The sequence below is a fragment of the Grampus griseus genome, assembly GCF_964374135.1.
Source record: "Grampus griseus genome assembly, chromosome: 1".
Classification (NCBI taxonomy): Eukaryota; Metazoa; Chordata; class Mammalia; order Artiodactyla; family Delphinidae; genus Grampus; species Grampus griseus.
Window position 1 is genome coordinate 92,327,984 of NC_139017.1, and position 17,910 is coordinate 92,345,893.

General features: G+C 37.7%; 2 protein-coding genes across 3 annotated transcripts in view; both read right to left on the bottom strand.

Moving 5' to 3' along the window:
* Nucleotides 1-236: 236 nt before the first annotated feature.
* Nucleotides 237-17,910, bottom strand: part of LOC309822136 (pancreatic alpha-amylase) — a 34,759-nt gene continuing 17,085 nt past the window's right edge. The window contains exons 3-12 of the mRNA XM_082653844.1: nucleotides 8,120-8,333; nucleotides 7,611-7,757; nucleotides 6,573-6,770; nucleotides 5,956-6,186; nucleotides 5,065-5,198; nucleotides 4,171-4,293; nucleotides 3,765-3,864; nucleotides 1,999-2,117; nucleotides 1,767-1,892; nucleotides 237-443 (exon numbers count right to left, since the gene is read on the bottom strand). Coding sequence (XP_082509970.1) covers nucleotides 254-443; nucleotides 1,767-1,892; nucleotides 1,999-2,117; nucleotides 3,765-3,864; nucleotides 4,171-4,293; nucleotides 5,065-5,198; nucleotides 5,956-6,186; nucleotides 6,573-6,770; nucleotides 7,611-7,757; nucleotides 8,120-8,287 — 1,536 coding nt within the window. The 5' untranslated portion in view covers nucleotides 8,288-8,333 and the 3' untranslated portion in view covers nucleotides 237-253. The remainder of the gene's footprint in view (nucleotides 444-1,766; nucleotides 1,893-1,998; nucleotides 2,118-3,764; nucleotides 3,865-4,170; nucleotides 4,294-5,064; nucleotides 5,199-5,955; nucleotides 6,187-6,572; nucleotides 6,771-7,610; nucleotides 7,758-8,119; nucleotides 8,334-17,910) is intronic.
* The window catches only part of RNPC3 (RNA binding region (RNP1, RRM) containing 3), an 83,582-nt gene continuing 73,973 nt past the window's right edge, over nucleotides 8,302-17,910 (bottom strand). For both annotated transcript variants that reach the window (XR_014296692.1, XR_014296693.1), the window contains one exon: nucleotides 8,302-8,333. The gene's annotated coding sequence lies outside the window, so the exon portion shown is untranslated. The remainder of the gene's footprint in view (nucleotides 8,334-17,910) is intronic.

Below are 17,910 nucleotides of genomic sequence, written 5' to 3' on the forward strand. Positions count from 1 at the left end.
TTTTCTGAGTTCTTAGAAATGCCTTTGACAAAAAGGTTAATGAAAATCTTCTAAAACACAACAAAATGTTGATTGTAATGATATTATTATTAGTTAAGTATATGTGTTTTTTTATGCCTTTCTGAGTTTTTCAAGTTGATTACTTATAAGAGCTTTAACCAAAAATTAATGAATTATGAGAAGTTATAGATTACATATATATAAGAACAGAAACACCTTTTATTTCTCTGTGTGTATATATTTAATTCAAACTTTATAATTTAGATTCAGCATGAATCGCAATAAATGGATCTTCAGCAGAGTTACTAATAGAAAAGTTAGCATTGCCATCACCGGAAACATAGATTTTAATTCCTGTACAATAGTTACCAATTTTATCTCCAGAAATGACATCACAATATGTACCAGCAGGAAGACCAGTTTGCAAAGTTGAAGATAATGCCCTGTAAAATAAAATTTAAGGTTTCACCACAATTAAAAGCAAGAATACAGACTATCTTTAAAACAAAGAGTTTAACTTTGTGCTGTAGAACTCTAAGCAGTCAAGGTCTCAATGAAAATAAAATCCAAATGCAAAGGCCTCTCCAGTGGCTGTAAGTAGTTTTCTTAGGGCCAACAATATTCATATACAAGAGAAGACTTAGGCGTAACCTAGTCAAGAGTAAATATTATTAAAAAAATAATAATAAGGTTGAAGAGTATCAGTGAAGATTTGGTTGAATTGGCTCCTTTAGAGAAAATTGATTCCTGTGGTAAACACACACATTTAAAATTTGTCTTCATCTGAACGTAAGAAAATACTGATTACTGTCAAGAATTTAAATATGATTATTTCTTCAAAAACCTCTTTTTTTTCAAGAAGGTCAAATAAATTTGGGCTGGAGATAAAAATAATCTCGCATTTCTATGAAGAAGTATATGGTTTTAAAATACAAATCTGTCCCATAAATTTATTTTGATTCTCCCATCTACAAAAGACAGAAATTAAAGGACTGGCAATGGAGTCTTGGGGAAGAAAGAGATACACTTGATTTATTTTTTGTCAGTAAAATATAATTTGTGCTAGAGTGAGCTAAGCATGAGTGGAAGTTAGCCTTTGGCAAAGGCATTTCAACTGCTTGCAAAGAGGTCTTCTCAGCTATAGTTCTCTGTGTGAGGGAATCAGTATACTTGAGACAGAGAATATAAGTGTCACAAATGAAAAGCCAGTAATGAGATGTTTCAGAACTAAAACTAAAAAATCTCCTGACGTCAATCAATGACCATAACATATATATTCTTCATATATATATATGCTTTAAAAAGCATTATTTGCCACAGAAAGACAGGAAAAGACAGTGAAAAAAGAAGACCAAAGAACTAGATACCAGGGTAGGTGAAAAAAAAGAGACAGAAAAAAAGATATTTCCGTCCTGAGGCAGTATTTTTCCATTATTTATTTTAAAAGTCCTAGAAGACAGTCTTCTAGGGATTTCACAACCTTTATATTATGTGAATTTTATGTGAGATGTATATGTTAGCATATATATGTGCATATCTTCCCATGATATGCACAAGTATACAAAAAATAACTCTACTTAGAAGAGAAAGCCCTTATAAAGAGAGATCAAAATAATAAGAGTCATCATCATTTTTCTGCTGATCACTAAGTTTTCTTAATCTGCTGACTAAAAGATTTTTCAGATATGAAAGAAGTAAATGAACAGGAAAAGAATAAATCAAGAACAGTTGGTACAAAATATTATTTCTAATTGATGTCTACTTACCAGTCATCATTGTTAAAGACAATGAATCCTCTGTTTCCTCTTCCAAAAGCTACTTGGTTGCTACCATTATCCCACCAGTTTGTAAAAGGTTGGCCATCAACTACATTGCGGAACACAACCATGTTCCTAAACACAAAATAGCATAGGAAATGCTGATGAATATGTCAACAGTTTAAAACAAAATGTTAAGAAACTGTATTATTAGAGGATATCTCTAAATAAGTATTCCTACCTTATTTGACGCCATCGGTGTTCACAGACCCAGTCATTGCCACAAGTAGTATCTGGATTAATAGTAACTTCTTTAATGACTCCATTATTATTTGGTGGCCCAATCCAATTATTAACATCCTCAATTAACAAAAAAAATTAATACATTTTAAAAGCTCACATTATTAACATTACATGTGCCCTTATTCAGTCCACCAAACCCAATCTGTCCCTTATGTGTCTCTGTAGTGTCTTCATTGAGAATTCAACTTGTTCCGTATTTTTACTGAATTTATCTTCCCCCTAACTTCCCATTCTCTAGTGCCATATTTCAAACAAGGCTATGATTCTCTTACCCTCTCATTTTCTTTGCAAGAAATTGCAATGACTTCTTAATATCACTCTAGGTAGTGCAATGTCACTGAAATGGCAAGGCCTTTAGTGTCAGAAACAGCAGGACTAAAAGATAGGCTCTATTAGTACTAGCTACAAAAAACTTAGTTAATATACAAAACTTCGGTGCCTGATTTTCCTCTTCAGTAAAGTGAAGATATTACTTAGTGACTATAAAAATTAAATGAGGTATGTAAAAATGCTTTCCACATGATAATTGATAAATAAATATTAGTTTCTTTCATTCTTCTTTGTTAAATAAATGTACTAATCAAAGCATCACAATATCCCTTAATAAATTGACCAAATTTTTAATATTGTGGTTTCTGATTGGTACTTTCAAAGATAATCATAGGATAAAACAGATTATGTCTAGGAAGTTTATCAAGGTCTGTCTTAAATCCTGTTGTATGATGAATAGTGGACAAAACTAAGAGTTGTTAGCATGCACAAGTCCTGGAGAAGTCTTGGAAATGTTATGGGAAAAGGGGAAATGGACATACACCATGACTCCAGCCATCAGAAATAAGACCAGTTAGTGGGAATTACAAGAAATTGACTCAATATAAAGGGACATCTTCTAAATATTAAGCCTATCTAACAATAGAATGAGTTTCTGTACAAAGTAGTGGACTTCTCAATTTGAAAATAATCTACTACAAACTAGATAAATATCTATCTGGTTTGCAGTGAAGAGAATTTTCTACTTCAGGTATGAAGTTGCTATATGATGTTGCATTTGAAATCTTCAGTTTGAAAACTGTCCACTAACTTTCTAAATATATTCTTTAATAATCTTATTTCTCAGTCTTTTTTAAATTATTACTCAGATTATTGTCTTTACCATACTACCCAAATATTTTTCATTTTTAACATTCCCAGCAGAGTCAGCAAATGTCTCTTCTTTAACACATATACTTTCCTTCCTGTTATACCATACTTTCCCTATTGAACCTAGGTCTAATTGGATCATCTCTTTGCTTTCCAAAAAACTTCTTTAAAAGTATTTAACAAATATTTATATTGCTCGTACTGTAGTGCATGTACTGTTTTAATTTTTTTGAAGTGTTAATTTGTAATCATATCAACTCTATGAAGTAGGTACTTATGAGAAGTGCATATTTTACTCACTGTATCCTATTTTTAAGTGTGTTTTGTTTTCTTTGGTGAGGGGCTACCTTTGTCATATTTTGAAATAGCTTACATACTCTTTGTCCATAGAGATCATTATTTTTTTTAATATTCACTGCATTTTTAAAAGAGTTCTGCATCAGGTCTACACTTAATAAATATTTGATACAAAAAATACCGAATGTAATAGCATCATGTGAAATTAAAACAAAATTAACCTCTTTTTCTTGAGGAAAAGACATTTTGGAAAATACCAAAACTTACTTTTCCATTTTCAAAATGTCTTGGCCAACGGTAGCTTGACATTACTCGTGTAAATCCATAGGGATGAGCAAGCATAAATCCAACTCCCATTTTGTACAGTCTATAATATTATAGAAGAAAATATTTTTTTTAATATCATTAAAATGTAGGTTTAAAAATAGGGAACTTGGGCTTCCCTGGTGGCGCAGTGTTTGAGAGTCCGCCTGCCGATGCAGGGGACACAGGTTCGTGCCCCGGTCCGGGAAGATCCCACATGCAGCGGAGCGGCTGGGCCCGTAAGCCACGTCTGCTGAGCCTGCGCGTCCGGAGCCTGTGCTCCGCAACAGGAGAAGCCACAACAGTGAGAGGCCCGCGTACCACAAAAACAAAACAACAACAAAAAAAAATGGGGAACTTTGTTTCTTACCTAGGGTCCCAGAATGTAAGAATAGATGCTCCCCCAGCTCCACTCCCTCGCTGATTGTCATGGTTATCAACAAAGACAAGTGCTCTGTCAGAAGGCATGAAACCCCAGCCTTCTCCCCAGTTCCTATTTAAAAAGAAAAAAAAAAATCTTAAAAGCACCTATATGTATTCTTTTACAATAGCTTTAGAGTAACCTACATGTGTATTTCGTTCAGAATATAACCCTCTAATGAAATTCTCTCTCTAATTAAATGAGTATTCTGTAGGGCTTTCAAAATAGAAACTATATAGATATATTATCTACAAATTCATTTCATGCATGTATATATGTAGGAATTACTTGACTTACATTCATGTTACAGGTATAAGATTTTTGTTATAAAAGTTATTTTAGAAGTTTCACTAAATTATAATTTAGATGGACTGTAGAAGGTTCAACATTCTTATCATTTTATACACAATGGCAAACTGTTTTTAAATAAGGCTTCAATATTATATTGTTATAATATAAATATTTTAATATTTGAAATTAATTAATTGATTAATAATTCTACAGGACGACCACATTGTAGGGACTTCATAAAGTACAGAATCATTTTAACAATAACCTGGCCTGCACAAATTATGTGCAAACATTAGTCAAATCTAATAGAGACGTATAATACCAGGATTAAAATCTCTATGTGATGTTTTGGATCTCTAAAATTACTTCCTCATGATTGACGTTCTAAATAATGATGATCAATTGGTGTTTGGGGAACTCTGACACTTGCTATTAGTAAATGAATCCTTGGATGTTGTCTAAATAAAAAGGCTTAAAGAGGAAAATTCATGTTGGGTAATATCACAAATAAATCTGTGAAATACTTCAAAGGATCAATTGTATTTCACTTACTTTAAGTAAGACATCTTCTCTCCATTCCACTTGCGCAGAACTGTGCCTAGTTTTGCACCATATTTAAATTCTGTCACACGGCCATTTCCAAAGTACTCACTGCTTTTAATTGGCTCACCACCCAAATCAATTACCTAGTAGAAATCAAGAAGAAAATATCATTTTAAATAAGAGTTGAAAAGAATTTTAATTAACGAGTTACTATTATATAGAAAATAACTTTATGCTATTTATGTTATGTGAAATGACCCAAATCCTTTTGCTTATGTTAAGATTCTTATTTTCCTTTGTTAAAATCTATGCTACAATATTAAAAGTAACATGACAAAATAACCTGTTGTCCTGTGAGAATGCTGACCTAATTTACTCTTGCACATAAATGATAAGAATAGCTCACACTTATAGAGCACTTAATATCCAGCTGGCAATATTTCTAAGTGCTTGCTAAATATTACCTCTTTAGTTCTCCAAAGAAAACAAAGACATAACCATTATCATTATTCCTTTCGATAAACTTTGAAAAAATTGTTGCTCAGAAAGGTTAATCAATTTGCCTAAACAGACACAGCTAACAGCACTACAGCCAAGAATTTAAGTCACATAGCCTGGCTCAAGACAGCAACTATATTCTTATCTGTGTTCTATAATGGTCTCTGAGGAGATTATACATGACACAGAGACTTTTGGCAGCCTAAAAAATTCTCGGCACTTGCATAAAAAAGCTCCCGTGATAGAGTCAGACGTGCTGTCTCTGAATCAAAGGAGTTTAAGGAACATTCCTCCGTATACATGAGTCAGCCATTATCCTACAGAAATTGCACTTTTAATGAAATCTGCCATTTATTTTCTGATGAATCTTTGTTTTATCTGCACATATGTGTATTGATGTACCTCCTGGTAAATGAAAGGTTTACTTCCTGCAGGGAACCATCTTTTGTTTAGATTATGCAGTTTATCCAAAATTGCCTTCATGTCTCCAGGCCACATGTGCTTAGCGGCATCAATTCTGAACCCTGCTACACCAATGTCAATGAGACGGTTCAGATATTCAGCAATTGTGGAGCGCACATAATCTTTCTCCAGTGCAAGATCAAGAAGACCAACCAGACGACAATCTCGGACCTATTGAGGTAAAAAATGTTGTGATTGGTATATAAAGCATCACCTTTGCCTGAGAATCCATTTGATTATTCATTCATTTATTCATTAATGGATATTTCTATAGTGTCTTCTTTGCTTTGGTCTCTGGGGATACTGACATTCTAGTATGGACATACCTTTGAAACATTTTCTAGTATAAAAATGGAGAATGTAGGAAATACAGTGGATGAGCTTTTTTATTGTGAAAACTTTAATTGGGAAAAATGTTTTAAATATCGATTTGAGATTCTTTGTTTGAACAGTCAGGCTTAGAATTCTGTTCTAAGGAATCTCAACTAATATTTAAAATGGATCAATAAGCTACATGTGGATAATAAATGACATAGACAGCTCTTTTTGCTAATTACCTGAGAAGCATCATTATAGCTCTCAATTTCTCCACTTCTAGTTTTACATTTACCATCATTAAAATCCCAACCAGAGTACGGGACTGCTGGAAAATCCTCAGTTCCAGGGTTGAAGTAACTCCCACAAGTACTGCTCGTTCCTGCAGCCACACCATTTCCACACATATGATTAATTATAGCATCCACATAAATACGGACCTGAAAGGCCAAATTTCTATTTCAATGAGACTTAGAGAGAGGTAGAAATTTATAATGGTATTAATTTGAGTTTACAGCACATTAATATCACTCCAAAATATCTCTTTGTTATTTTATAACTTACCTTCCTAGAAGAGCAACAGTCAAATGTGAAAGGAAATAATTGGGAACTAAAGCCCTACATGCATTCTAGCCACTTGGTCGAATATTTACATATATGATAAATTAAGAGAACCCAAAACTACCATAACTGTGAAAAAATGCAAAGACTCTTTTTTTTTTGGCGGGGAGGGGCAGGAGAAAAGAATCAGATGAGGCAGGAGAGATGATTGTTTTTTGTAATTTCCATGGGTCATCCTAAGAAATAAAAAGCCAGTCTCTACTATCTATTTAGGATCAGTAAGTATTGTCTCTTGTTATGCTCCTCATCAAAGAGAAAATAATTATTTACCATCAAAGAACCTATAGGAAGAAAGACCTGGGACTTACGGGTGAAGACACAAGTCACATAAAAGTAACGCCAATACTGTAACTGGAATTTCCGATTCCTAACTGTAAAAGTGTTCCTCAGAAACGTATGCAGCCAGGAGGGTTAAAAGGTGATATTTTGCTGTACGAGTAAGTTCGTGGCCTTAAACTTTTTCTTACATCTTCTTTAGTGCATAAATAAATATTTACAAAAGCTGAACATAAGGCAACAATCACATTTTAATTTATGGCTAAAGCATGAAGTAAAATTTTAAAATATATGAAAATTGTTCTGCTTGAAAGGAAGAGGAGGCAAGAGAGAGAAATCCTTTTTCTATATAATACTTTTAAAGGGAACTTTAATTCACTTACACCAACGTTGTTACATCTAGTCACCATGTCTTTGAATTCATTCTCATTTCCTGATCTTGTACATAACTTGTAGCTAACTGGTTGGTACCTTTCCCACCAAGGTCTTGAAGGATTATTAATTATCGCATTTTCATTGGGTGAGGAAACCTACAAATAAAACAACAGTAGTAAGTATCAAATTACAGCTTACTTTGTGTCACTGAATGTTCTAGAAATGACTCAAGAGTCTAAAATTGTTTCTGAATCTTTGTATTTGCAGCCACATTCCTTAACAACCATTAGAAAATATTAACTTCACATTGGAAATGTCCTGCTGAAAAAAATATTGTATTAGAAATAAAACATGAAGTTGCCAACAATTTCAATTTTTTTTCTTCCTCAGAAAACTGTTTTACTTAGAGTACTTATTTGTGAAGTAAAATGTTGTCCCAGCTTCACAGACACAGAGCATAATACCATTTACTCTAAGCACAGCGAAGTCTGCAATTTATACTGTGAACAATACCCACCTGAACCCCTCCAAATGCTTTGGGAGCTAAGTATCGCTCACATTCAAGAGCAATATCAACCCAGCGCCACTCAAACAGATGGACAATAGATGTCCGTCCAGATTCGGTATTTGGGGCATACTGAGCCCAGCAGAATCCAATGGCTGAAAGCAATAGAAAGAGCTTCATTTTGCTTTCAAGCTGTCGGTGTTCTTTCCAGCAACTATTTATATTCCTGTAAGAAGCATATTTTACAATGTAAATGTTAACATGAATAAACAGAGCACAAACCATTTATTCATAATCTGAAAAGAACTATCGATAATAATGTTAAACAGGTGAAGAACAGCCATAAAATCTCCCAGGAATAACACCTAAATGACCTTTTAGAAGAATGTTTTCCTTTTTGAGGGAATATTAACCATTTTTAAACATCTGGCATTTTATATATCTCATTTATTGTGTTGTTCATCGTTGTTTGTTTCATCTTTAGTTCTTCTAGGTCCTTGTTAAATGTTTCTTGCATTTTGTCTATTCTATTTCCAAGATTTTGGATCATCTTTACTATCATTATTCTGAATTCTTTTTCAGGTAGACTGCCTATTTCCTCTTAATTTGTTAGGTCTGGTGGGATTTTATCTTGCTCCTTCATCTGCTGTGTGTTTTTCTGACTTCTTATTTTCCTTATCTTACTGTGTTTGGGGTCTCCTTTTTGGAGGCTGCACGTTCGTAGTTCCTGTTGTTTTTGGTGTCTGTCCCCAGTGGCTAAGGTTGGTTCAGTGGGTTGTGTAGGCTTCCTGGTGGAGGGGACTAGTGCCTGTGTTCTGGTGGATGAGGCTGGATCTTGTCTTTCTGGTGGGCAGGTCCACGTCTGTTGGTGTGTTTTGGGGTGTCTGTGGACTTATTATGATTTTAGGCAGCCTCTCTGCTAATGGGTGGGGTTGTGTTCCTGTCTTGCTAGTTGTTTGGCATAGGATGTCCAGCACTGTAGCTTGCTGGTCGTTGAGTGAAGCTGGGTGCTGGTGTTGAGATGGAGATCTCTGGGAGATTTTCGCCTTTTGATATTATGTGGAGCTGGGAGGTCTCTTGTTGACCAGTGTCCTGAAGTTGGCTCTCCCACCTCAGAGGCATAACACTGACTCCTGGCTGCAGCACCAAGAGCCTTTCATCCACACGGCTCAGAATAAAAGGGAGAAAAAGTAGAAAGAAAGAATTAGTAGAAGGAAAGAAAGAAGAAAGAAAGAAAGAAAAGAAAAGAAAGAAAGGAGGGAGGGAGGGAAGGAGGGAGGAAGGAAAGAAGGAAGGAGGGAAGTAAGGAAAAAATGAAAGAAAGAAGATAAGGTAAAATAAAATAAAGTAAGATAAAATGTAATAAAGTTATTAAAATAAAAAAAATAATTAAGAGAGAAAAAAAAAGGACGGATAGAACCCTAGGACAAATGGTGGAAGCAAAGCTATACAGACAAAATCTCACACAGAAGCATACAGATACACACTCACAGAAAGAGGAAAAGGGGAAAAATCATAAATCTTGCTCTCAAAGTCCACCTCCTCAATTTGGGATGACTCGTTGTCTATTCATGTATTCCACAGATGCAGGGTACATCAAGTTGATTGTGGAGCTTTAATCCGCTCTTCTGAGGCTGCTGGGAGAGATTTCCCTTTCTCTTCTTTGTTCTCACAGATCCCAGGGGCTCAGCTTCGGATTTGGCCCCGCCTCTGCGTGTAGGTCGCCGGAGGGCGTCTGTTCTTCGCTCAGACAGGACGGGGTTAAAGGAGCCGCTGATTCGGGGGCTCTGGCTCACTCAGGCCGGGGGGTAGGGAGGGGCACGGAGTGCAGGGCGAGCCTGCGGCGGCAGAGGCCGGCGTGACATTGCACCAGCCTGAAGCGCGCCGCGTGTTCTCCCGGGGGAGTTGTCCCTGGATCCCGGGACTCTGGCAGTGGCGGGCTGCACAGGCTCCCCGGAATGGGGGTGTGGATAGTGACCTGTGCTCGCACACAGGCTTCTTGGTGGCGGCGGCAGAGCAACCTTAGCGTCTCATGCCTGTCTCTGGGGTCCGCGCTTTTAGCCGCAGCTCGCGCCCGTCTCTGGAGCTCCTTTAAGCAGCGTTCTTAATTCCCTCTCCTCGCGCACCAGGAAACAAAGAGGGAAGTAAAAGTCTCTTGCCTCTTCGGCAGGTCCAGACTTTTACCCGGACTCCCTCCCGGCCAGCCGTGGCCCACTAACCCCCTGCAGGCTGTGTTCACGCCGCCAACAACAGTCCTCTCCCTGCGCTCCGAACGAAGCCCGAGCCTCAGCTCCCAGCCCCGCCCGCCCCGGCGGGGGAGCAGACAAGCCTCTCGGGCTGGTGAGTGCCGGTCGGCACCGATCCTCTGTGCGGGAATCTCCCCGCTTTGCCCCCCGCACCCCTGTTGCTGCGCTCTCCTCCGCGGCTCCGAAGCTTTCCCCCTCCGCCAGCCGCAGTCTCCGCCCGCGAAGGGGCTTCCTAGTGTGTGGAAACCTTTCCTCCTTCACAGCTCCCTCCTGGTGCAGGTCCCGTCCCTATCCTTTTGTCTCTGTTTATTCTTTTTTCTTTTGCCCTACCCAGGTACGTGGGGTGGGGGTGGGGGGGGCGTTTCTTGCCGTTTGGGAGGTCTGAGGTCTTCTGCCAGCGTTCAGTAGGTGTTCTGTAGGAGTTGTTCCACGTGTAGATGTATTTCTAGTGTATCTGTGAGGAGGAAGGTGATCTCCGCGTCTTACTCCTATACATCTTCCCGGAAGCTCCTATATATCTATATGTATATAAAACGTCTGTAATCATGTATTATTTAACTAGGATTCGATCATATTTCTTAAGTCCTTCAGTAAACGAAGGAGATTAACAATTAGGGCCAACTGAATTCACAGTGAAAATTTTGCCTGAACTATCTATTGCAAACATTTGTAATGTTTCAATTTCAAGAAGAAACAGAATATTCAATTCAGTTCTGGTTTCACCTTCAAAGAAAATTTGTAGTTATTTCAATTTCTGGATTAAGATTTAAGAAACTATTTGGAAGATGGATGCCCATGCATTGAGGCAACAGACCTTTCCCCTCCCCCCTCCCCCCTCCATCGAATCCTGTGCTTAATGCATTGGCTATAGCAGTCGAGTGTGGCTTTTTTTCTCTCTCTCTCTCTCTTATTTCTTATAACCAAATATCTCTTCTACCTGATCAAACACTACATTAATAAATTTGCATCCATTTTCCTTCTTAATGTACACGAAATCCTGTACATTAATATAGAGAATATACTACAGGCGGGAAGAAGTCCATTCATTCAACAAGCATTAACTGAGTGCCTGCTTTTTGCTAAGCACATGGATGATACTCAGGATACAATGATGTAGAAGATGGACAATATTTTATTCTTGAGCAGCTTACATTCTAGTGGAAAAACAGAAAATACATGAGTTAATAATAAAACTTCAAGATGGCAATAAGAACTAATATGAAATAACAGTGTAATGAAATAGAAAATGACTTCACCATCAGGGTATTTTAGACTGAATAATCTGGGAAGGTATCTTCAAGAAAGTGATTTTCAACTAGAATTTGTAGGTCTAGAAGGAGCTAGTTATTTGAAGATCAGAGAAAGAGAAATCTAGATAGAACAAAGTGCAATAGTAAAAGCCCAAGGTAGGAAAAAGCTTAGAATACTCAAGTCTCTCTCTCTCTCTCTCTCTCTCTCTCTCTCTCTCTCTCTCTCTCTCACACACACACACAGTCAGCACAGCTAAACAGTGTGTGATAAAAGGGAGAGTAAAGTAAAACTGTATTCCTGTAAGAAGCATATTTTACAAAGTAAATGTTAACATGAATACATACTTAGAGCACAAACTGTTTATTTGTAATCTGAAAAGAACTATCAGTAAAAATGTTAAACAGGTGAAGAACATCCATAAAATCTCCCAGCAATACCATCTAAGTGACCTTTTATAACAATGTTTTCCTTATTGAGGGAATATTAACCTTTTTAAACATCTGGCATTATATATATCTACAAAGTCTGTAATCATGTGTTATTTAACTAGGATTAGATCTTTTTTTTAAGTCCTTCACTAATAGAAGGAAAATAACAATTAGGGCCAACTGATTTCACAGTCAAAATATTGTCTTAACTATCTAGTGCAAGCATTTGTAATGTTTCGATTTCAAACAGAAACGGAATTATTCAATTCAGTTCTGGTTTCAGTCCCAACCAAAGTTTTTAGTTATTTAAGTTTCTGCCTTAAGAAATTTCAATATGAGGACTTCCCTGCTGGCACAGTGGTTAAGAATCCGCCTGCCAATGCAGAGGACACGGGTTTGAGCCCTGGTCTGGGAAGATCCCACATGCCGCGGAGCAACTAAGCCCATGAGCCACAACTACTGAGCCTGTGCTCTACAGCCCGTGAGCTACAACTACTGAGTCCACGTGCCACAACTGCTGAAGCCCGTGCGCCTAGACCCCGTGCTCTGCAAGCAGAGAAGCCAGTGCAATGAGAAGCCCATGCACATCAAGGAAGAGTAGCCCCTGCTCGCAACAACTAGAGAAAGCTCACGCACAGCAACAAAGACCCAATGCAGCCAAACACGAATAAATAAATAAATAAATAGATAGATAGATAAATAAAGAGTAGCTCCCGTTTGCCGTAACTAGAGAAAGCCCAGGTGCAGCAACGAAGACTCAATGCAGCCAAAAAAGAATAAATAAGTAAACAAACAAATAAATAAAATTTTAAAATGAAAAAATAATAAAAGAAATTTCAGTATGACATTTTATTCTGAGGTGGATAGATATTAATAAAACGTACAACCATAAAATATTAGCTACATCAAGACATTAAGTTTAGAGAAGGTAATTCTGTGGTTTCTCTTCCATTAGGACATAATCACAGGACCCAAATCTGACCAGACATAAGATCTTTAGACTAATTCCGTCCACCACTGCACCACAGAACACCTGAGCAAACCCCTAGGTGACGATGTTGTACCAGAACATCTTTCCTGATGTCCTGGATGTTTTGGAAACTGTGGGTTTTACCATCAAAAGCAGTGTCACTGTGAAAGACTTTGAGTTCAGATATGATACGGTAAGGTCTTAAGTGCTAATGATCACAGTACTGAGATCAGGCATATTTCAAAATATAAGCACTGATGCATTTAAGTTGTATTGCTAATCTTGTAAATACATTAGGTTAACTAAGCGAAGCAACAAGTCTATTCTCAGTAGAATGATTTATAGATAGGTTGGGCAGGAGGTTTGCAGCAGGGTTAGGTGCCAAAGTGAGTCCAGAGTGACAATTCCAGATAATCAAAAAAGGAAACAAAGAATACATCCGATGATTGAAATAATTCTAACAGCGCTCTAATTTCTAACAGTGAATGATGGAACCATTGAGAATTCTAAAGTGTTTCTGCTTTTCTGCCTGGCTACAGGGTATGCTCCATTCTATTTAAGTGTTGAGGTTCTGTGATCTTAATTTACAGTGATATATTTGTTTGTTGTTTTTCTAAGGATAAGAGGAGATAATGGAGTGGTATCGTAGAATGCAGACTGTAAATTTAATGTCCATAAAAATCCATGAGCGCAGTGTATCCAGTCAGAAATGTTTAGTGGAGGGATTCTCAACATGATCAGAAGCTGTAATAATGATACAATTCAACCAATAAAAAAGGACTGAGAGAGACAAGACCTCTCTCTTTCCCAAGAAATCAGGAAACCTTGAAGAAATAACTCATAAAGAAATAAAGGCAAAACCTGATCAAACGGTTAAGGGAAAGGAGGGAGGAGTCTGAGTCCTCTAATGCCTCTGTCTCTCAGATGGATTGTGGTCAAATTCCCACAGACTGATTGCTAAAGTCTGGAGAAGGAACAAACACATATATACTGAAATTCTTTGTGATACATTTGAATTAAAAGGCAACACTGATCTGAGACTTATGCAACATAGTGTTGCAGGAAAGAGATTCTTCCCAAACAGAAAAAGACTTTGGCACTAAAGAGCTCTAATAGCGGCTTTGGCGTGGAAATGTGGCCTCAACAGCGTGGTCTCTGCACAAGGAGAAATTGCATCAGCAGGGAAAGGGCTGGTGGTCTATATTAGTCAAAAGACAGTTTCACATGGTAGCTTAGCAGGCATCAAGGAAGCCACAATATAAAGGAGGAAGATGGCTGGTGCCACACGGTTCAGGAGAATACAATCACGTCTGAGACATGGCATCACATCTTCCAGATAGAGAATCTGGAAGACTTTGAGGGCAAGCTGTCAGTGCCACAGGAAATGAGTGGAGTCAGAGTTTGAGACATACAATGAAACATGTGAATCTTCAGACACATCTTCACTGAGACCAGAGAGTTGATATGAAACCTAACGGAGGAAACAAAGTTATTGGCTAAAGAACCCCTTTTATTTAGCAAATCTGCACTTTCAGGAGAAATAACAAATGAATTAAGTGTGAGTCCAGGATATAGTGAAACATTAAGATGACATGGAGTACATGACCCTTGAAATGAGGGGTCATGTGTGTGCTAGCAAAGTGATATGACAAGTGAGCCCAGAAAAAGAAAATTTTGGAGAGAGACCACAGAGCAAAAAGAAGCATAGGTTTTAGTATGAATGTTTTGGATTTCAAGTGGCAAAAACAATCAAGAACAATTTGTTAGCTTTGTCACTGGGAAGTTAAGGGATACAGATGGCTTCGGACTGGAATTAAAAGCTCAAAGAAACCTCAAGACATTTTCTGTCTCCATCTCTTGGCTCTGCTTTCCAGTGTCTTGGCTTCATTCTCAGGCAGGATTTTCCCACACCATGGCAAAACTGGTCAAACGCAGTGTCAAGCTTACTTCCAAGCAGACTGGCAAACTCAGAGAAAAAAGTAAGCACCTCTTTCCCAACAGTGTAAGCCAAAGACTCAAGACTGACTCTTAATTGGTCTGGCTCGGCATATAAACCTACCCCTGAACCAAACACTGCAACAAGGGAATGGAATGTCCTGATTGTTCCAGCATAGATCACATGCCTACCCCTGCAGGTGAGAAATAAGGCTAACTGTGCCTTAACAGAATGGGTGAAACATGGTCTCTGTGTGGCTTCTTACCAGGAAACTTATGTACTGTTACCACTAAAGGAGGTGGGGATGCTTGACAGGGATGAACAATAAATACTCATCACACGCACATGTTCGAATCTTCTGGCTCATGTGGATAATACCCTGGAAGGAATTATCACTAAAAGTTATTGCTAACTATAATAATTAACTATAAAAGGAAACTACATAATCTTAGAATTATGGTAGTGGAAAGTGTGCGTGTACTTGTAAGTATGTTGTCTAATAAGTACATTGTGGATTTAGTATACCCTATTTGTCTTGAAGTGTCCATGATAAATGTTGAGTTTGGTTTTTGTCTGTACTTGCCTTTGATAATTTTGGTCTGGATTATTATTCCAAATTCTGTAGTTTGTCAATGCTAAAGAAATATACATGCAAGTCTTTTGCCATATGGCTTTGCAATTCTTCCTATTAAAGTATACAGAGTATATCTGCTTACTCAAATGGCATTACTTCTTACTCAAAGCCACTAATAGAGCTCTTAGGCTTGTCCATGTGTCTTGCTTTAATCAATGGAATATTTTCACACTGAGGCAAGCAAAGGCTTTAAATGTTCTTTCATGACAAGACTTGGTCCCTGTATTTCTGTTTGCATCATGAAAAGAACATACCTTGAGTGGCCACTGACTGAAGAAAATGGATCAGGCATGACTTTAACTCACAGCCTGAAGTCAAGCCCAGGTAAACGACATCATGAAGCCGAGCTGTCTCAAACAACCTGCAGACCTCGGATCAGGAAAATTCAGCATTTGTTGTTTTAAGCTCCCAAGATTTTGAGTTTCTTGATTATGTAGCATTATTGCAGCTAAAAACTATTCAGCTTTTCACACTCCCTGTGAGTTACATTCCACTTATTTTCAACATAATATATTGTATAAAAATGCTGCTGTTAAAAATAGTAAGAACATTTTGACATATTACAGATTATTTCATAATATTCTTTCGAACACTGTAACTTTTAAAGGTCTCAAAAACATTTTCCACAGAAGGTATTGAATTTAAAAATCAAAAATATAGCATTTACAAAATTTCTTCCTGTACTTAAGTTTAAAAGCAACATATCATGCCCCTATAGATGCTTTCAAGTGTTCCTGGACAAGGAGGGAGGAGGTGAGGGCGGGCAATCCAGCTCCCAAATATCCCACCACAATTCCAAAGAGAGGAGCCTCGTTATTAGAGTTTTATACATTGATTTTCCACAGGAGGTTTTGATTTTAAAAGGGGCAGGGGGAGGGGATTGTCCTGATAAGTTAAAAAACACATTTGTAACCTATGTGACTACACAGTCATCCTACCTAGAAAATTACAAATTTTCTCCTTACTCCTAAAAGTAATTTGTTTCTGTATACCCAAATGACATCCACATATAAATAGCTAAAAAATAATCAATAATTATGCTAAATGATGCATCATAGAGGAAATATCCCTTTCCTCCACAACCTAAATAATCACATTATAAAAAGTAAGTGTTCTTCTTATCACTCCTTTAGCCATGCCTTTACCAGAATATGTCCCATGTTAAACGTCGCCAATTGAAAAGATCTTAGCTCCTTGTTAAGTGTACCCTTGAGAGAGAAAATGAAACATTCTCTCATTTGCACTCATGAGTACATCTGTGGAATATGTATGTTACTGCTAAATAGAAAACAAACATACTTCCACGCAGCTTTTCAGCTGATGTGTAAGTAGATTATGGCAGATTCTGACAGTCGGAGCATTCTTTACCCTCTAGTGGGAAGTGACGTGGTAGTCAGTGACTGACATTTGGCAGTTGGAAGACTGCTCAGAGTCTACCTACATATCCTCCCTGTTAGATATTCCTACCACTGCAGTCACACCTCTGAGTTAAGACATTATCTCCAGGAGATATTTTTAAAATAATCATTAAAATTTAATTCAGTTAATATAAACTATCAATATATTAAGCCATTAACACCTACTAAGATTTTGAGGCAGTAAGAAGGGATAAATTTTATTTTCTTTGAGGACTCATTTCCTCTTTTCTTTTGATAGCTTACTAAGAAGGTTGACTCCACAGGTCTGAGTGAGCTCAATGGAAGAACAGGGAATACCAGAGGCTAGACTCAGAAGCCATATTTTCTAACAAAGCCACTTATTGGCTGCTCCCTCCCATATTTATATTGCATTGGGGAAGTGGGGGTCTCTGTCTGCTGAGCACTTTCTGTGGTCACCCAGTCCAGATGTGCCAGCCAAAGCATCACTCTTTGTGGATTAATGAAACTGTGAAGCATTATATGTGTTGTGTTTGTAACATTCCCCAGTAAACCCTCTTTCACGTTTACTGTAATGAAGTTAGTATGTCCTTCGAGAGACAAACATGTTACTAGTTGAGATGAGTTAACAAAAAGAAAAAAAGTTTATTTATTTATTTGCGGTACACGGGCCTTTCACTGTTGTGGCCTCTCCTGTTGCAGAGCACAGGCTCCGGACGCGCAGGCTCAGAGGCCATGGTTCACGAGCCTAGCCGCTCCGCGGCATGTGGGATCTTCCCGGACTGGGGCACGAACCCATGTCCCCTGCCTCAGCAGGTGGACTCTCAACCACTGCGCCACCAGGGAAGCCCCAACAAAAAGAAAAAAAAGTTTTAATGGAAGAACTTTTGAGAGTAAAATTGTAAAATTGTGGGATGCTATTCTTGTGAGTTTTCCATGACCAAATGTTGCATAAGGGTAGG